Here is a 19478-nt window from a genome sequence, read left to right on the forward strand (position 1 = left end):
CTTTAACACTGCCAGAAAAACATATGATACTGATAAATATATATAGTCCAGTGTTCTCTAACTTAAAACAGCAGAATAGGCTTGAACTACTTTTAGTTTTAAAATATACATCTGGACTTAAAATTTCTGCGTAGTGTTTCAGCTTGAAGCTATTTAAGGCAACTAAGTTATGAACCCTGAACACCAGGTTCACAGTGGAAATGCTGACGGACCCCTAACTAAAAGGGCGCTACTGGATGCGAGGTTGACATGCTCTCTCCACAATTACCTGACCATCAGCTAATAAGTTGAATTTGCAAACTACTTCTTTGTCACTAGAATTATCTAGGATAGAAAGGGTCTGGGATCCTCTAATAGTATGCCTTAACTATTTTAAGGTTTCAGTGAGATACACCTGAAAATGTTAAAAATATTTATTTCCGTTTCCTTGACACCTGGGGGGACCGAACATTTCAAAACTGCAGAACTTTGTTAAAAATACAATGTTAATAAACAACTTTATATAAAGTATACTAGTTGTTTTTGCATTTTTACATGTAAAAATAAATAAATTTTATATCATCTCGAAACAAGAGTAGATGAACAACGCTAACACATTCTTAATGAAATAGATTGCCAATATCGTGTTTAAACACTAGTTTAAATGGACATTTCAAAACAGTCTATTGAATTCATTTCTGATTCTCTGCGGTGTCAAGCTCAGTGTGACAGATACAAAATATGGGCTCAATAAATATTGTATTGATTTGAATACCAGACTTCACAACAAATAAGTTGTGTGTGTGTGTGTGTTTAAACCCATTTACCTATCTGCTATCTACCTGACAACCACTATAATTTATTTTTTACATAGCTCTAAATATCATGGCCAAATTGCTGTCACCACTTTTAAAACGGAGACTTCTTCATATTATTTCTTCACTGCAGATGTATTTGATTATATTGTAAGAGTGTAGAAAGTCTAGTGTTCCAAACATCCATACATTTTTTTTTCAACCGAGTATTTTCTATACTGCGTAGATCTTAGCTATCACCCACTTTTTGAATTCTGTTTAACACAGGTATGGTAACAGAAAGACATTGACAGTGAGGTTTTAGGTTAACTCAATTCATTATTCAATTGATATCAGTTAAAATATCTGTTTTAATATGGTCTTGTTACCTATGGTCTGTATCCTGCTTAAGATAACAAAAATGTACTCTGTAATTAACAAGTTGATTAATAACAAATAACAAAATTCATTTTCAAAATAATTTTTAAAGGGTGGTAGTGAAAAATCTTAGATGACAGCCAAAATATCTGAGACTAGCTCAAGCTAAAGTGCAAAAAGCATCCTTTCCATCCAAAATGCTCATGTTCAAATCAATTTAGTAGCATAAATGCAACAGTTCAAGATAGACCTTAAATATGTTTAGCAGAATGGTATATGGAATATCAAGCATCTAAATGTCTTTAAAAATGTAAGCATCTGTTCTCATATTTTCACATATTCTGATCTACTAATTTGTATTTGTATTTTTTGCTGTTTTCATCCAGGTTTGGGGTTTTGTGGGGCTTTTGGTTTGGGGGATTGAAGGGGCATTGGTGGAAACAAATTTCCATTCTCATATAAGACTAATTTAAAAATTCTGTGCCCTTGGACGATGGACATTGTAAAAGATACATATTGTATGGAAATTTAAATTTATACAATTCACATGTATTCTGAGCTTTTCCTACTTCAAGGAAGCAAACATTAACCTACAAAATGGGTGGTTTATAAAAGGAGAAATGTGACGGTTAAAAAAAAAAATTTCTTGAGCCAACTGCAAAATGAAACTTGCCCCAGAAAGCAACATCCCCTTTCCATAACAATTCATTCTGATTTCTGTTCTGATATAAGACCTAGCGAGATTACCAGCTCTAATTGACCTGGACTCCTCTTTCTTTCCATCCCACCCACACACGGAATCTGAATTGGTGCGTGGGGTGAGAATTATCAACAACTGGGAACTGTCAGTGGCCCGTGGGAGTTTGGCCACCGGGTCCCTAGTGGAGAAACTGGCATGATTCCTCCCCCAACTTTTTTTTTAACCTCCCCCGAGGCCTTGCTTGCCCTGCTCTCCACAGACCTCAGAACCCAGGGGACCCAGGCCCACCTACTCAAGTTCAGAGGTAGAAAGGGCTCAAAGCACCTTTGTGAGAGTGCTCATCTCCACATCTGGCTTACCACCCCCTGCATCCCTGGCGTCTTGCGAGTGTGGACAGCCCGGGAACCCATTTCCCCATCAACCCAGTATGCGCTGGGCCCTGGGGACTCCGCGTCTCCCCCACTGGAGAGGACTGCCCCGGGAAATCCGGATCGAGTTACGGAGACCCATCGGGCTACTGTGAGAGGCTCCAGATCCTAAACCCTCAACCTGTGGAGCACCTGCCTGCGACTCCCGCGGCTGCCACCCGCCCTCAAACTAACGGGCCGGGCAGGCACAAGAGTCCGCGGGGCGCGCAGAGGCCGCTCTCAAGCCTTCGAACTCACTCTGTGCTCAGACCACCGGCAGGAGCCTCTCACCACCTTTCAGAAGCAGGAGGGACCTTTTTTAGATTTAAGTCCTTTAAAAATAATACTAAAGCAAAAATACAAAATTTCACCTCCGTTTTCAAATTGGGCGAACTCAAGTTGTTTCACAGGTTTCCCTCATCCCTCCATGGCGGGGCGAGGCGCATAGCTCGGTCTCGGCTGGAAGAAGCGGCCTGAGCTCCCGCCCCCTCCCCTGGCCAGCACCTCCCAGCACTCGAGGGTTCAGCGCCCAGGCCCCCTGAACGCCCCCGCTTCGGGGCTCGCGGACGCCCAGGCGGCCCCGCCTTCCTCCCGGTAACGGGATCTGGCGCGGGTCAGCGAACAGAGCAAACGCCCCCGTCCTGACACCCCCTCCTCTGGAGACCCTAGTCTTGTCCGGGACCCTCCCAGGCACGGGTAGCGCAGCCCGCGCGCCTCAGTCAGCACCCCACGCCCAGCCCTGGGCACTAATGCCCGGCGCCGGCACCCAGTGAATCCCGACCCGGGAGCCCGGGAGGGACCAGGACCGCTGAACTCTGCGGGTCAGGGAAGGGGACGCCGAGACCTAAGGAGGGACTTTTGGCTGGGAGGGAAGCGGGTGGGAGCGCGCGGAGCCCCAAAGAGAGGCGACGCGGGCAGCCTGCAATGAGGCCAGGCCGGGATGACCAAGGAGGAGGAAGCGGGAGCCCCGGGGGACAGTGTCAGGGATCCTCGCCCTCGGGAAAGGGGCGGGGTGGAGCAAGTCCGCTCGCAGTGCAAGAGTGGGCACCTTGGGGATCCTGGGGGAAAGGGAGACGGAGCGAAGGAGTGGGTGAGAACCGAGGCCGGGCAGGAGGCAAGAGGAGTGATGAACGGGTCAGGGGGACGAGGGCTGAAGTCGGGGTGGCAGCGGGCACAGGTGGGAGAAGGAGGGATTTGCGCGGAGGGACTGAGCCTGGAGCCCGCCAGGGCATCCGGAGGGAGAGGCCCAGCCGGGGGTTTCTGGGGTTAGAGCCGCCAAGGCAGGAGGTCTTGGAGAACGTCCGGGGCCCAGCCCCGTGGGCAGGAAGACACCGGCGGGCAGGTTCCGCGGCTCCGGGCCGGGGGCGGGGGGCGGTGTAGACCCTTACCTTGAAGGCCACGGGCAGGGTCTTGTTGCAGCGCCAGTGCGAGGGCAGTACCGAGCACAGGAAGTTGGGGCTGTCGGTGCGGACGAGTTCGGCCGGGTGGTCGGCGATGATCTCCACCATGGTGCGGTTGTCGTGTGGCGGCCGCAACCGGGGCACTGCAGCTGCCGCCGCCGCCGCCGCCGCCGCCGCCGCCGCCGCCGCCGCCTCCTGCTGCTGCTGCTGTTGCTGCTGCTGCTGCTGCTGCTGTTGCTGCTGCTGCTGCTGTTGCTGCTGCTGTTGCGCAGCCACCACCGGGCTCACGTCGCTCATTTTGCCGGGCTGCAGGCTGCTGGAGGGGGGGCTGAAGCGCCGGCTGGTGCTCGGATCTACGGGAATACGCATCACAACAGCCACAAGTTAGCGAAGTGGCCGGGGGAGGGGGAGGAGGGTGGAAATGAGGGGCAAGGAGGAAATTGGGGGGGTGAAGGCGAGACGGGGGGAAAGAGGATGGAGGTGATGGGGCTGAGGAGGTGAGAAATCAAGTTTGATGAGGCCGACTGCCGGGCGGAGTCTGATGGGCCAAGAGAGTCTGGCGATGCGGCGCAGACGGGCTGGCCGGTAGGGAGACCCGGGAGGCGCAGATCTTTGCCGGAGCCTTTGGAACACCCGGGGTGGCAGCTGCGAACGGGCGCGGGAGTGTGTTTGGCCCGGGGAGGCGGGGGACTTGAGTTTGCAGCTTGGAGTGGGGTCCCTTGGGGCACCGCGTCCTGGGTGCGCTGGCGCCCCCTCCCAGTTCGAGTCCGGTGGTGAAGCGGTGTGGGTTCAGCAGTCCAGCCCCGGGGCCGGCATTGCCGCGCTCTGCCCGCCACCGCCGTGCCGCGCCGCGCCGCGCGCTGCTACCCAGCTGCAGGCGGCCGCGCCTCCGCCCTCCCGCGCCGCCGCCTCCGCGGCGGCCGCCGCTCCCCCCGCGCCGGCTGCACGCTCAGATTCCTCCCGCGGCGGCTGCCAGCCCGGCTCCCCGGCTAGGCTCCTTCCTTTCCCTTCTTTTCTTCTCGCCCTCTCTCCGCCACCTCCTTGCATCTACTCCCTCCTACAATTTGCAAAGCTCCCCTGTCTCTCGCGCTTCAAGGTGCCAAGAGGTAAGTCGTGGGCAGCGGATCTCGGGGCAACGGATCTCGAGCCTGCGAATCGCAGCCGCTGCCGCCGCCAGCCGGCCGCGAGAAGGAGCCCCCCGCGCGCCTTGTGCAGCTTCCGAAGCCGAAAGGCGGCCCTAGTCTAGGGGCAGTCTCGCCTGGTCGCGTCCTCTTGTTCTCCCCACCCCTAGGACAAGGAACCCCCTCTTTGTCGGAAGAGATTGAAGCCGAGACACCAGAGAGCCCCCGGCTGATCTGACTGTCGCTATTTTTCGTTGTAACTTCAGGAGAGGAGGAAGGAAAATTCTTGAGCGTCTGTGCTGACTTCTCAGCACTCTTCACCCTCCCACCTCCACCCCCCACCTCTGTCTGAGCGACTCCCAGGGGAAAAAGATTTTGCAGGGTTTGGGTGTTTTTTGTTTTAATGACACAAAAAAATGAGGGGGGTGGGGGGAGAACTAGTCAAAGTAGTTTTTAGGAACTCAAGTGCATAGCTGGACATTTCTTTTTTCTTATATATTCAATCTTGTCATTCCTAGAGAACAAGAATGAGGTTTTTTTTGTTGTTGTTGGTTTGTTTTTGTTTTAAGGACTGAAAAACTGTCAGCTTGGTGATTAAAATAGTTGCAAAACCCTTGCTGGGGAAAAGCACCAGCCTTTTTCCATGAATTTAAATCTTTTATTAAGTCTATCCTACATCTAAGACTAAGTTTCGTGTCTGTCTTCCCCAACGCTCACGGGAAAAAAATTAAAAATACGAACTAAAAAATTCAAAATGCTTCCGTGGCTGTTTATTTATGTATTTATTTCCTAGTGTGGGTTTAAAAAGCGACTTTGGATCCCCCAAAAAGTTGCGGTCGAGAGGATGAAGGAGCGCGGAAAAAAAGCGGCACTTTTTACCTAAAATGTGGTTTTTGGAGGCTGGGATTTCTAATGATTAGGTTTTTGTGGTTTATATAGACACGACTTTGGCTAAGGCGATCATTACGCTGATGAGAGTCAGAGCACGTGGGTGTCTACGACCAGCCTCAAACTCTGAGCCTTCAAAACAAATAAAACAATGTGCTGCGCCCGCAGAAGCCGGGAAATCCGCTTGAGGCTATTACACCCCAAGAAGGGGGCACAGGGCCGTTTTACCCTCGGCGTTGTGTACTACTACGTTTCTTGCTTATTACCAAACTCTTTAAAGCCTTCCAAAGCTTGAAAACGTGTTTGCGAAAAAAATCTTCAGTTGCCAAAGTTTCAAAGATTCCTAGTGGAGTAGCTGACACAGTAACAAGTGAGTTTATGAAATAAATGAAGAATTAGAATGCCTCCTCCTCGAAGTATTAAGGAAGAAAGATGGTTGGGTCATCTCTCCCTCCCATCTTATTTAAAGCAATTCACATACCCATTACTGGGTGTTTTTATTGCTCAGTGCAAACGCCTCCCTCACCCTCATAGCGACCTGCCACGACTCTCCCTGTCTGGTTTTAAAGCTTTGCTCTCACTCGCTGAGCCCACGCCCGGGTCTGCGCCCTAGAAGGGGCCTGGAAGGGCTCTGAGAGCATGAGGGGCACGGAAGATGGGGGCCTGGCGCCAATCGCGGACTCTGGAGCCCTTTCGAGTACAAGATGAGCTTGCGGGGCTGTGGTTATGTGACTCGGTGACCAGGATCGCCCGGCTGAAGAGATGCGCGGGGGACTGAGGGTCTACCAGACCGCAGGAGCAGAGGTGGGGGTGCGGGGTAGCCAGGTGTGCGCTCTTGCGGGGGTAAGGATGGAGTTCAGGGGATACTGCTCTATCCTTCCTGTTTGGGGCTTTATTTTTACCTGCCCTTCCTCCATGCACTGCTCCACGCCTCCCTAGTCGGTCTTTCCCTTTCCCACGTTTCTCTCCACGTTTCTGCCTCTTCCCCAAATCCCTCCACAGGCACGAACCCCGCGCCGCTCCACTCCCGCCCCCACGGCCGCCTGCCACTGCCACCCTCGGTGACTCCGAGAAGCGATTCTGCGCCACCCGCTATGACACCTGGTCCCCAACCTACTCTTCGCGCCCGGCCTACTGGCCTCCCAGCCCGGGCGCCGCCAGGATGCGAAAACCCATTTAGCCAGACCGGACCAACTGGAAGCGCAGCCAGGAGCTGAGCTGGCTCCCGCGCGTGCGATTTTTAATTATCTTCTCGGTCACAGGGGAGAGCTCTAACCCCGGGCACCGCCGCGTCCCCTGCGTGCACAGGTCTCTCGAGTCCCACAGGCGGCCGATCCGGGAAGGGAAGCCAGGCTTTCCCCTCAAAAGAGAGAGACAGCATCCATTGCTGTCCTACCTTACACGTCCACTCACGTGCACTCGGACACACATTCTTGCACGTCCACACGCAGACACACATAAATAGACACGCACTCACACATAAATACACACGCACTCACACTCATAGCTTTTTTTCCTGCCTTTTTTTTTTCTTTTTAGGGGGCTAGTTATGCTTTGGGCATGTTGTGCGACTGTCTAACAGAGATCCCTGGCTCATTTTTTGTTTTTAAATCTGTGGGGGCTGCAAAGAGGGGGAAGCAGTTATGGGAATTGATTATTTCTGTGGTAAAAGTGAGATCAAAATTCCATAACTACCATGGTGGGTGATATGCCACCTTTTCTGGGATTGTCCTCCTCCCAGGAAGTTCATAGAACAGAGAACTCCTGGAACTTTGAAGACAATAAGAAACAATTCATATTTCAAATATGGACCACCAGAGGGGCTTTCCAAATAAAAAATTCTAGAATGAATTTAAGAAGTTACCTTGGGGACTTTTCCTCCTTTTTTCTCCATCGCTGTTTTGTCCTTTGTTTTATTTGGTGGATAGCAAACTATGCAGGCCTCAGTGGTTGGGGATTTTAAGGGCAATTTAATTAATAGTGAGATTATTTATTTTAATTAATCATATCCAGTAACTCAGCTTTATAGCCTTTCTCGGTATCCTTCCTCCATTTCACATTTCAGTGGAACTAATATAAGCAGCTCTTGGAAGTTACTAGTCTTGGATCTCTTAAAATATTCTACAGTTATTTATAACGTGGAAATGTAATTTTCCACTGAATACCCTAACAACGTTTCAGGTATCTGGCACAGTGGGTTTTCAGTCTCCTTTCAAAAACATCCTTTTGCTGAACATTCACACTTTCGACTGGAACTGACTGAGCCTGAAGCTGATGATGTCTTGGCTCTGAGCGTTGTACTTAAAGAAAGAAAACATTTTTACAGACCCATAAACCAAACCTCTCCTGTTAATAGTAGGCACATAGGAAAACCATGAGGTTTTACATATGTGTATTTTGTGCTATAGTTTGCTTGATGTCATCTTTGGGTTTAGATTTTCTACATCAAAATGTTCAGAACAAATCATCCGCCCTATTCCTCTTCAGAAATATTCATCTTTTCAGTTGTGTGTGATGGCACTAAAAAGTAAACATTTTTTTTTCTGAAAATGTGGTAACTCTGGAAGATACAAACGTAATCACACCCACCACCACCTACCATGTACTTTAACATTTAACATAACTGTTTAGTAACAACACCTGACAATTCTGACTTTCCAGACAAAGAAAATGAGATGTGAAGCAGTCGGGTTATTTATCCAGTCGAAAAACTGACTGAGAACAGAACCGATACTCCTGTTATCCTAGTTTCCTGTTCTAACCCCCATACATTATTTTATATATACTTGTTATGATGAAAAGTAGAATAAGTCCCTATAAATTTTTAAAATATTTTTTAATGGACCAGCTAATAAAGTGGGACAACCAATGGAAAATTATGGGCATATTGATGATCCCTAAAGTTTTGAATGTGTCATATGGGAAAACTGTACAAACAGAACCATCTTTAGAGAGTTTTCATTTGGACTGTGATTGAGAGAAGGTTACTCAGCCCTTGAAGAAGCAGCATTGCCACTAGACCAGGAGTCGTCATACTACAACCCATGGGACAAATTTGGCCTAATGCCTGCTTTTGTATAATTCTCAAAGATGTTTTTTGCATTTTTAAATAGTTGAAAAATTAAAAGAATAATATTCATAATACATGAAAATGATATGCAATGAAAATTTCAGTGTCTACAAATAAAGTTTTATTGGAATATACTTATGGTCAGTCATTTATGTATTATCTATAGCTACCTTCACCTAAAGCAGAAGAATTGGGTAGTTGTGACAAAGACTGTATGAGTCACAAGGCCTAAAATATCTACTGACTTTTTACAGAAAAGTTTGCCAATCCTTGCCCTAAAGTGAAAGGGATGCAAGACCCTGGAGGAGTGAGCTAGCAGAAAAGAGTAGATATTTTATAAAGATACTGGAGTGGGTGTGCATGAGGCTCAGATTAGTTTTCTAAAAGTGAGCAATGTAACATTTAACTTATTCTTTTCTGCATAAATTATTAGATTAATATTTTTCACTTAATAATTTTAGAAGTGCCAAAACAGAAAGAAAAGAATGAGGAATGAGTACATTTGCACAGGCTCCTTAAGAACAATTTTCTTACACATCTCCATATGTCAGCATTTTCCATTGTCCTTAAAACATAGTGGGAACACATTAACTGCATAGATGAAGAAGAATGAAGAAACTCTCATGTAGTCTGAACATAAGAAGTAGGTAAGGCTTTAGTAGGTTTATTCCAATTGTGTTGCACATGGTTACACAAGAAACTCAATGAGCTTACCAAGAATTTTCTAGTATACAATATATTCATAAGACCTATATACACTTTTAAGACAGTTAGCTTAGTAACTTAAGTGATCCCAAAGCTTTTTGACATATTTTTTCCATTTTACTTTTTATACCGTTTAATACTGTCTGATTTGTTTTAAGCTCAGTAAATTTTTCCCATTGTCAATGGACCTATAATAATTTGCATGGCTGTAACAAGAGATGAAATTTTTGTAGTGGAGGACTTAGCATCATAAACCTTTCCTTGTTGTTTTAGTTAGCATTCCCAAGGGCCATATTCAGGCACTTACAAGAGAGTACAGCGTTGTCATAAAAAGGCTGACACTTGCCATATGACCTTTCAGAACCACATTCATGGAGTATCTGTCTAATTACTCTTCAGGCATGGTACTGACTAAAGAGGTATATATTTTGTTTGACTAAAGTACCAACTTACTAAACGACACCCTAGTTACCTGAAGAGACCAATGTAATTTCTTAAAAGGGTCTAATTCATTACCCAGGAGTCAGAGAAAACTAATTTTCTCAAATCGGCCCTCTGGTATTTTGGTGTTGACAATTGTCCTATGAAAGTAGCAGTGATCTTTGAGCAGCAGTGGAATGTTATATATAAAAGTTTACAGAGGTCTGTGATGAAACTTCTAAGAACACCCTAAAATTAAAGATTTCCTGTGGTAATTCAACCATTCGTTACCCAGCTGCTCACATATTGCCTTTAAGGCACCAAGGAAGGTGCTATCCTATTCTAATCCCACTGCCCAAGGTTCCAAAGTTTCACTTTAGGCATTAGGGCAATGATCTCAATTATTTGTCCCCTCCCTACACCCTGCCATCAAAGTGAAAAATGTAAATCATAATACTCTCAGTTCATCTAGTAAAGTACCAAAAAATTCAACATTTGCACAGTGTAGGAAATTTGAATTACAAACTAGCAAAGTAAGAAAAAATAGAACAGAAAAAAAAAAAAAGAATAGTAAGAGTTCAATTTGGTTCTATTAGCTGCAATCTTAGGGGATGCCAGATATTATAAGTCACCATTCTAAGTTTTTTGCTACTCTGGATTTCATACTCAGAAACTCTTCCTTCAGTGCTTTATCCCATGCTTTTCTAAAGTAGACTTTTCTCAGAGAAAACAATTTCTTCTTCCCATCTAGTCATAATCAATTTCTAAAAGCAATGACTCATCTTTTCTGACTTTAGATGATTCTCCTGAATCATCTTAGTTATTGGCAGGATCTTTTCCTGACTCACATTCCTATTAGTGATTATCTTTCTTCCAAATCATTTTTCTTCCCTAGGTGTGCCACTTATCAGTTTATTGTCTCGCAGCTCCAAATTCACCTTTTTTACCTGCTCTGTGAAAATAAATCTGGATCCATTAAATATTTCTCTTTATCAGTTGGCAATCATGTTTTGTCAGTGGGGGTGTTAGAAAGACATTGCAGGAGGAAAGGGTTTTGCTTCCTGGTTCCCTTGTGCTTACACAGCAGGTTTCTGCAGTGCAGGACATACAGATTTCCCAGCTCCTGGCTCCTGAAGTGCATACATACCCACATCTTCTCCAAGGCCCAGCTACTGCAGTAAAGCTGACTTTTCCAGTGCCAGGCTCCTGAAGCACAGGTAGCCAGCAGTTTCCCCCAGCATGCGCCCCTCCTGGGCTGTTTGTAGAGGTGTGGCTCTGGTGAGACAACTCCATGTGAGCAGTTTTCCTCGGCACCCTAGAGAGCAGATCTGCAGCAAGCTCTACTAGCACAACTTCTCTGCCACCCAGTGAGCCAAGGCTGTGCAGGGTCTGGATTCAGCCTTGGTTGGGAATAGGGGAGGACTCTTACTTGGTTGCTGTATTTCAGCCCTGAGGGTACTAGATGCTGTTATTCCTGTATTCTTTAGAGTTATCTTTACTTATTCCTAGCCAATTCCTTGTTTCTCCAATCCTCTGGTATAGTCAATAATTCTTTACGTTAAACTTTTCTTATTCCAATTACTGTATGGTTTCTCTGTCCTCACTGGACTTAGACTGATATGCTAAGGTTTCCATTTTCTGATCCCCAAGACATGCTTATTCATAGTGGTTTCCATTTTGGATCACTCCACTGGGGTCATTATAAGATGAGAATTTCCAACATCACATCACATCTATTAAATGATTTTTCTCTTCCTAATTATAAGCCTACAATTAGAGGACATATATTTTAAAGAGAAAAAGATGTAGACAGAGATATGGATATTTTAAAGCACAGGCTAAAATTGGTCAATGTTTCTTCCCAGAGTTGTCCTGACATCTTCCATGAAATCCTATGATCTTATGTCCATACTGCAATTAAAATACACACAAACAAAATCCTGTGCAAAAATTCCAGAGCTGCCTTATCACTAGATCTGGTTGAAAAACAAAAAAACAAAAAAAAACCCAGGATCAGGGAAGGTGGAGAGTATCTTACAAAAATCAGAAAAGCAAAATGCTACCACCAAGGAAAGACAGGGAGCAGGGCTAGATGATTGCTGCCTTATTGCAGTTGAAGTTAGAGACTGGGTAGTGCTACGACTCTATGATAAAATAAAATTGGGAAAACGCTGTATTAAACAAAATAAACAGACTTCATATTGCCAATTTTATCCCAGCTTTTAATATGCTACATGCATTCTGAATCTCTACTAGAAGGACTTAAAATACAACATTTACAAACTTATTTAATGATTGCTTCTAAAAGGAATTTAAAGGCCTTTGAAGTATTTTTAGAAAATACTGAGCTAAATCAAAGTGGAAAAAAAAAAGTGTTGGAACATTAAAAGGGCCATCCTGTCTAGAAGGGAATATTGTAATGTAGTGGAGAAGTGAAGTTGGCTCGGCTGCTTGTAGCCAAGCCAAAGAGGGCCTTGGTACCATGATTCCCACCTTTGGGCACATTTATAAGAGGGAGAATATTAATGTTGCTTCTAGAAGCCACAATCTTGATCTTTTCCTCGCTGTTACAACCCATTACCTTCCTTGATCTAAACAGGAGAGTTGAATGGAAGTTTCTCTGGGCATGACTCTTCACTCCTCTTGAGTCCTCATTAAGGCGAAGCAGAAGAGTTATGCAGGTGTGGGAGTGGATCCCCTCATTATTTAATACTTTGATATTTTGTGTATCAGGCATTTATTTGTATTCAATTTCATTTTTCAGAATATTCCATTAAAATCATATCTTGAATACTAGGGTTTGTTTGGAACCCCCTTAAGTTTTGCCCCTAAGGCTAGCTAGGGTCTCCATCATTTCATCTCATCCTGGCCCAGCCCTAGGTCTGTGGGTGTTGAGAACTTACCAAGTGAGTTCAGGCCTCCTTGCTTCATTATGAGCATCTTTATTTTTTTAATATGTTACTAAACATAAGTACGAATTGCAATCATTGCATATTCTTCCAAAAAAGAATGTATCTGTTAGGCCGAGCTCGATGGCTCATGCCTATAATCCCAGTATTCTGGGAGGCCGAGGTGGGAGGATCACAAGGGCAGAAATTTGAGACCAGCCTGACCAACATGATGAAACCCCATCTCTACTAAAACTACAAAAAATTATCTGGGTGTGGTAGCATGCACCTGTAATTCCAGCTACTCAGAAGGCTGAGGCAGGAGAATCACTTGAATTCGGGAGACAAAGGTTGCAGTAAGCCAAGATCATGCCACTGCACTCCAGCCTGGGCAACGGATTGAGACTCTGTCTCAAAAAATAAAAAAATAAATAAATAAAAATGTATCTTTTAACTTTCTGTACCTACTTGAAGTATTGATAGCAGATATAACAGAATTTTGACCTTCACCATGTAAGGGTGATTATGTGTGTGTGTGTGTCCTGTGCTTACCTGGTTATCACTCTTTAACAACAAAAATATGGATTGTCTGCTTACTACTATGTAATTTTAAAGAAGTAGACGTTCCTGTTTTGTTGTTTCTGTCTGTTTTAGGACTGACTGTCTTTGATTTTATTTAAATACATTGCAAACACATTACACTTGGGGCTTGTTATCTTTCATTCCCATATGTGTGTCCTTGATGTTAAATTAATTAGATTCTCCCTTAGTAAATAAAATAGATTCCATTATCAAATCTTCACAAGAGTTTAAAAGAGGCAGTTCCCACCAGGCCTGGTGGCTCACGCCTATAATCCCAGCACTTTGGGAGGCCAAGGTGGGCGGATCACTTGAGGCCAGGAGTTTGAGACCAGCCTGGCCAACATGGTGAAACCCCGTCTCTACTTAAAATAAAATACAAAAATCAGCCGGGTGTGGTGGCACACACCTGTAGTCCCAGCTACTCAGGGAGGCTGAGGCAGGAGAATCACTTGAACCTGGGAGGCAGGGGTTGCAGTAAGCCGAGATTGTGCCACTGTACTACAGCCTGGGTGACAGAGCGAGATGCCGTCTCAGAAATAAATAAATAAATAAATAAATAAATAAATAAATAACAATAAAAGGGGCAGTTCCCACCAGTGCCACTATGAAAGTAAACTTTTACCAGAGTGAAAAAAAAAAAAGTAGGGAAAAAAACAGTTTTTTAAAAAAAGCTTATTTGGTCAGTATTCTTTCCTTTGTCAATACAGTTCTTTTTCTCTGAATTCACATCTTTGCCCAGAGAATATATTTATTTCTGCTTCCTAAGTGAAACTTCTTTCTATAGTTTTTGATGACTAGGTTTGAGTCTTAATCATGACATGTTGATTATCTGGCTTTTTGAAGTAGGGATTTTTCACATGGCTCAAAATCAACACCCTTACTTCTCATATGCACAAAAGAATCTTAGCAAGTCTTTTTTGTGTGTGTGGTTTTGTTTTTTGTTTTTTATTTTTTATTTTTCGAGACAGGGTCCCTCTCTGTCACCCAGGCTGGAGTGTACCAGCATGATCATAACTCACTGTAGCCTCAAACTCTCAGTCTCAGGTAATCCTCCTACCTCAGCCTCCCAAGTAGCTGGACCTACAGGCATGAGCTACCATGCCCTGCTAATGTTTTTGTTTTTGTTTTTGTATTGTATTTTTTGTAGATACTGGGCTTCAGCGTGAGGCCCAGGCTGGTCTCAAATTCCTGGCCTCAAGTGATTCTCTGGCCTTGGCCTCCCAAAGTGCTGGGATTTCAGGCGTGAGCCATTGTGCTTAGCCTCAGCAAGTTTTAATTTGGATTTTTACCTCAACATTTAGACCAGATTTATATGTACATAGATAATCAACAAATCTAAAATGCTATTGAGTGACATTATTCTTATTATTTTCAAGTAAGATATCCTATAGTAAATCACAATGAATGAGATGCTACAGATCTTAAGCTTAATGCTTACTATTCTCTAGGATTGCCGGAAATGTGGGTTGCATCTAGTAGTTTCATTGAATATAGTTTTTTTATTTCTTCTGTTTTTAACTTGCTTCACTGGTGTTTATCCTTACTGAAGAGAATTATTATAGTGTGCCCATAACTATAAACGTGAAAACTGGTTGAAGTGTTACAACTTATTATAATATATATTGTCCTTCATAATTTAATTATGGCTTCTCTGATGTTGGTGGTATTGGTTCATGCAAAAATAAATACCTTATTTTCAAAGGCTTCTCTGATAAAATTTAAACTGCAAAAAATAAAAGAGAATTACCAGAAGTATGATGCATAAGAAGCATAACTCATCTTACATTAGCCTTGATAATTGAAAGCTTTTCCATTTTCAACTTTGTTTTGCTAGCATTTACAAACTCAACCATAAAAATTCCCTCTAGGCAGAGATCTGGCAAAAATATTCCAGTTCAAAGTCAAACTTTCTATAGAATGTCTTTTACTGTCAGTGTTAAAATTACAAAATTGAAAAAAAAAAATTGTTGGCAAGTTGCTTTGCACTTGTCACTGAATAAAAGGAGGGAGACTCACATCTAAGCACGTTAAAGTCCAAACAATCCATCAGTCATTTTTATTAGACATATATGAAAAGAAAAATAAATTAGTTTGAATTCATTTACTTCACCCTCAGAATTGTTCTATTATGTGAAAAACCTTTGTGGCCTTGATAATTTTAACACGAGTTACTCAATTTTCTGAACTTCTCAATTGGAGAGTGTGCAATTTGGAGTCATTGAAAGAAAAAAACTTTCAGAAGGTTTATATTGGAATGGAGACTTGGTCTCTTCCCTTTGAATTCCCTTCCAGGAACGGAGCTACAGGACCACATGTAAACTACATTTCTTCTCTGCACATCCTAAAAGAGTGGGTAGACTGAAAAGTGGGAAGTGCACTGGGAGCCTTTTTAACTAACTATAAAACTTAAACAAGGGCTCTAGACTAACATGTCCAATGGTTTCATAGAAATGTCCATCTAAACATTCCATAAACCCTTCAAGGTCAGCATGTCCCATATGCCGAACTAATTGTTTCAGGTGAAAAGAAAGACAAGGGGCAACATGTAGGTTCCCAAGGCTCAGTGCACAGTCCTTCTTTTTTTTCCATCTTGGTTAACAGTATGACTGTACACAGAATTGTGTGCTCCTTAACCGTAGGAACTATGTCCTATCCACAGAAAATCTGGAACCACACTATTGAAGAAGTCTGGAAACACCGTCCCTACTATATTTCATGTATATACCATGTGAATAGTGTCTGTCCCCTGGAGTCATGTTAACATGGTATCCCTACATAGACCCCACAGCCAGCATAAGGTCTAGCATATAGCATGTGATCGATATATATTAGTTGGTGAGTGAATGAATATACCCCCTTAGGCAAAAACTTAGGTATCATGATAGACTAATCTTTTCCCATTATTTTCTACTTCTAGTCTATCACCTGATTCTATTAATGCTACTTCCCGAATACCATTCATATCTATTTTCTTTCCATCTCCATTGCCACTGCCTTAGGTTCAGATTTTTATCATGAACCTCAACTACAATGGACCCCTAACGTGTCTTCCCTGCTGCATTGCGTCAAGGTAGTTTTCCACAAGATGTACATGTACTCCTGCAGGACCTGAAAACTTTCCACAGATGTAGTTTTAAGAGAATCAATTCCCAAATTCTCAAACTCGTATATACTCCCTCCTAAAAGTGATATGCCTAGGAACTTGCCCATGGTTCCCATTTTCTCCCTTCATATTTCCCTTTTCCTACTTTGCAAAAGTAGGCCACCTTCCCTTACTGTTATGCACTGCCCTTGGGCATAAAAAAATCTCCTGGCCTCCGCGCCACTGCACTCCAGCCTGGGCGACAGAGCGAGACTCCATCTCAAAAAAAATAAAAAATAAAATAAAAATCTCCTGGCCTCCACACAGAGCCTCCATTAATCAAGACACCAAAATCACCACTTCTTTCAACTCCTTAAGGGTTGCATTCCCCCCCAAAAAAAGTTAACTTTCATGTTTAATAATTGTTTATAAAAAAGTATAATGTAGTTATGTTCTTTCATCAATTATATGCCATGACAATAATAATATTATAATAAGTCAAACCAGAAGAAGTATTTTAACAGTTATAAACTCATGGACCTAGGAAACTTAACTACTTACTTGCAATTTCAATTTATGTACTTATTTTTCTGCTGAAAAAAATAGTGAAGCATGACTAATTGAGACTCTAAAGCAAAAAAAAAAAAAAAAAAAAACCATTAAAATATTATTTTGGGCTGGACACAGTGGCCCATGCCTGTAATCCCAGTATTTTGGGAGGCTATGGCAGGAGAATTGCTTGAGGCCAGGAGTTCAAGACCAGCCTGGGCAATGTAGCAAGACCCCTGTCTCTACAAAAAGTCAAAAAAAAAAAAATTAGCTGGGCTTGGTGGCATGTTCCTGTAGTCCCAGCTACTGGGGAGGCTGAGATGGGAGAATTTCTTGAGGCCAGGACTTAAGAGGTTGCAGTGAGTTATGACCACACTACTGCACTCTAGCCTGGTGGACAGAGGGGGGCCCTATCTCAAAACTAACAATAAAAACTATTTTGTGGAAGAAGAATAAGAGTGGGATAAAAATAAACAGTGTAAAATTTCTGACTGAGGAGGATCTTGCTCATGTATTTTTTTAAATGGATGAAGGTGTCTCACATCACTGTGGTATTTACCCTGCATTACATATATCTGAGGCTGCTTGTAGTGGCTTATCCCTGTATCCCAGCAGTTTGGGAGACCGAGGCAGGTGGATTACCTGAGCTCAGGAGTTCGAGACCAGCTTGGGCAACATGGTGAAACCCTGTCTCTACCAAAAATACAAAAAATTAGCCAGGCATAGTGGTACATCCTGTGGTGCCAGCTACTTGGGAGGCTGAGATAGGAGGATCACTTGAGCCCAGGAGGCGGAGGTTGCAGTGAGCAGAGATTGCACCACTGCACTCCACAGTGAGACGCCATCTCAAAAAGCATTAATAGTAAATAAAAATCGAGGCAATTATAACCCCTAAATTCAAGATTGTGTTTACCTCTGAATTGGATCAGAGATCAGATCAGGGTTTTACAGGTATCGGTGTTTTATTTTATAAGTGGGGTGGTAGCTACACAGGTATTCATTGTATTGCTATTTTTTTAATCCCCAATAATATTATATTTTGATACTACTCAGTATTTAATAAAGCAATTTTTAAAAGTTCTGTGGTTCTGAATATCAAAGTCTGTAACTTAAAGCACATATATTTCCTAGTACTGGGTTGGGCTGGAGATTGGTTTGGAAAATTCATGTCATTATTTTTAGCATTTTGGGGGATTGGGAACAAATACATACTTTCCCACAAAATAATATAAAAACTGGTCAAATTCTTATCTGGCCCTGGAAAGCCTATTTAACGTGCAATAAAACTAAATGTAATGCTAATCCCAGCACTTTGGGAGGCCGAGGTGGGCGGATCACTTGAGGCCAGGAATTTGAGACCAACCTGGCCAAAATGGCAAAACCCCATCTCTACCAAAAAATACAAAAATTAGCCAGGCGTTCCTGCAGTCCAGCTACTTGGGAGGCTGAGGCACAAGAATCGCTTGAACCTGGGAGGCAGAGGTTGCAGTGAGCCAAGATTGCACCATTGCACCCCAACCTGGGTGACAGAGTGAGACTCTGTCTTCAACAATAACAATAAGAAGAATATTAAATATAATGCTAAGAGTCTTATTCTTCCATTGATTCTACGAAAAATGGGCCCAACCTTTACCTGAGAAGTCAGGATACCAGAACACACCACTTACTACTTCAGTCCTAGCCTCCCCATGATAATTTCTACTGTAGTAATCTGGAGAGAGGGATTCCTATCCTATGGTTAAGTTCCCTTATCATAGGTGTAGGTGAAGAGGAGGTTGTTGAGACAACAGAGGATGTTTACTGGGGAGTTGTGGGAAATAATGCTGCATAGATTATGATCATATCATATACTTCCTCAAAACGTTTACAGAGCAGTTGAGAATTTGTGAAATAGGTAGAGAGATTATTTAATAAAAATTAAGCTAACAGTTGTTGAATATATACTATGTACCAACAATTTTTCTAAGTGGTTTAGATGTATAAACTCTTATTCTCCTGACAACAACTGTATGAAATAGGTAATTCAATATCCCCATTTTCAGATAAAGAAAATGAGAGGCACAGAGTGGTATCTCATCAAATATCACACAAGTAGTAAATCATAATGCTAGATATGAACCCATTCTACTGATCTGTAGCACTTGCCAATTTCTATGGTCTAAATATTCCCATCATAGTTGATTTTTTTTTTTTTTTTTTTGAGACAGAGTTTCACTCCTTTTAACCAGGCTGGAGTGCAGTGGCATGGTCTCGGCTCAGTGCAACCTCCACCTCCCCGGTTCAAGTGATTCTCCTGCCTCAGCCTCCCAAGTTGCTGAGATTACAGGTGTCCACCACCACCTGACTAATTTGTGTATTTTCAGTAGAGACAGAGTTTCACCACATTGGCCAGGCTGGTCCTGAACTCCTGACCTCAGGTGATCCCCCTGCCTTAGCCTCCCAAAGTCCCGGGATTATAGGCATAAGCCACTGTGCCCAGCTTATCATAGTTGATTTTTAAGCCACCAGCATGATG

At 43.4% G+C, this 19478-nt stretch overlaps 2 protein-coding genes across 12 annotated transcripts in view; one reads left to right on the forward strand and one right to left on the reverse strand.

The window, feature by feature from the left end:
- The window catches only part of RUNX2 (RUNX family transcription factor 2), a 243028-nt gene extending 238495 nt beyond the window's left edge, over nt 1-4533 (reverse strand). For 8 of the 11 annotated variants that reach the window (XM_065543946.2, XM_065543945.2, XM_015449349.4 and 5 more), the window contains exon 1: nt 3647-4533. In XM_065543946.2, coding sequence (XP_065400018.1) covers nt 3647-4027 — 381 coding nt within the window. In that variant the 5' untranslated portion in view covers nt 4028-4533. Of the gene's footprint in view, nt 1-2629; nt 2729-3646 lie in introns of those variants that run through there. The other 3 variants (XM_074037858.1, XM_074037860.1, XM_074037859.1) reach the window with 1 other exon arrangement.
- On the forward strand, nt 4080-5534 carry LOC141410246 (uncharacterized). The gene is made up of 3 exons (XM_074039110.1): nt 4080-4106; nt 4248-4764; nt 4950-5534. Exons 1-3 carry the CDS (start codon nt 4080-4082, stop codon nt 5015-5017), a joined length of 612 nt encoding a protein of 203 aa, XP_073895211.1. The 3' UTR covers nt 5018-5534.
- The last annotated feature ends 13944 nt before the right edge of the window (nt 5535-19478 follow it).

The sequence above is a fragment of the Macaca fascicularis genome, chromosome 4 (assembly GCF_037993035.2).
Source record: "Macaca fascicularis isolate 582-1 chromosome 4, T2T-MFA8v1.1".
Classification (NCBI taxonomy): Eukaryota; Metazoa; Chordata; class Mammalia; order Primates; family Cercopithecidae; genus Macaca; species Macaca fascicularis.

What these genes read in the sequence shown, in the direction of transcription:
- LOC141410246 (XM_074039110.1), top strand. Translation starts at nt 4,080, where the DNA reads ATGAGGGGCAAGGAGGAAATTGGGGGG. An exon ending in GCAAGGAGGAAATTGGGGGG is followed by an intron (nt 4,107 to 4,247) that starts GTGAAGGCGAGA and finishes GCTGGCCGGTAG; the next exon opens with GGAGACCCGGGAGGCGCAGA. An exon ending in GCGCTTCAAGGTGCCAAGAG is followed by an intron (nt 4,765 to 4,949) that starts GTAAGTCGTGGG and finishes CCCCACCCCTAG; the next exon opens with GACAAGGAACCCCCTCTTTG.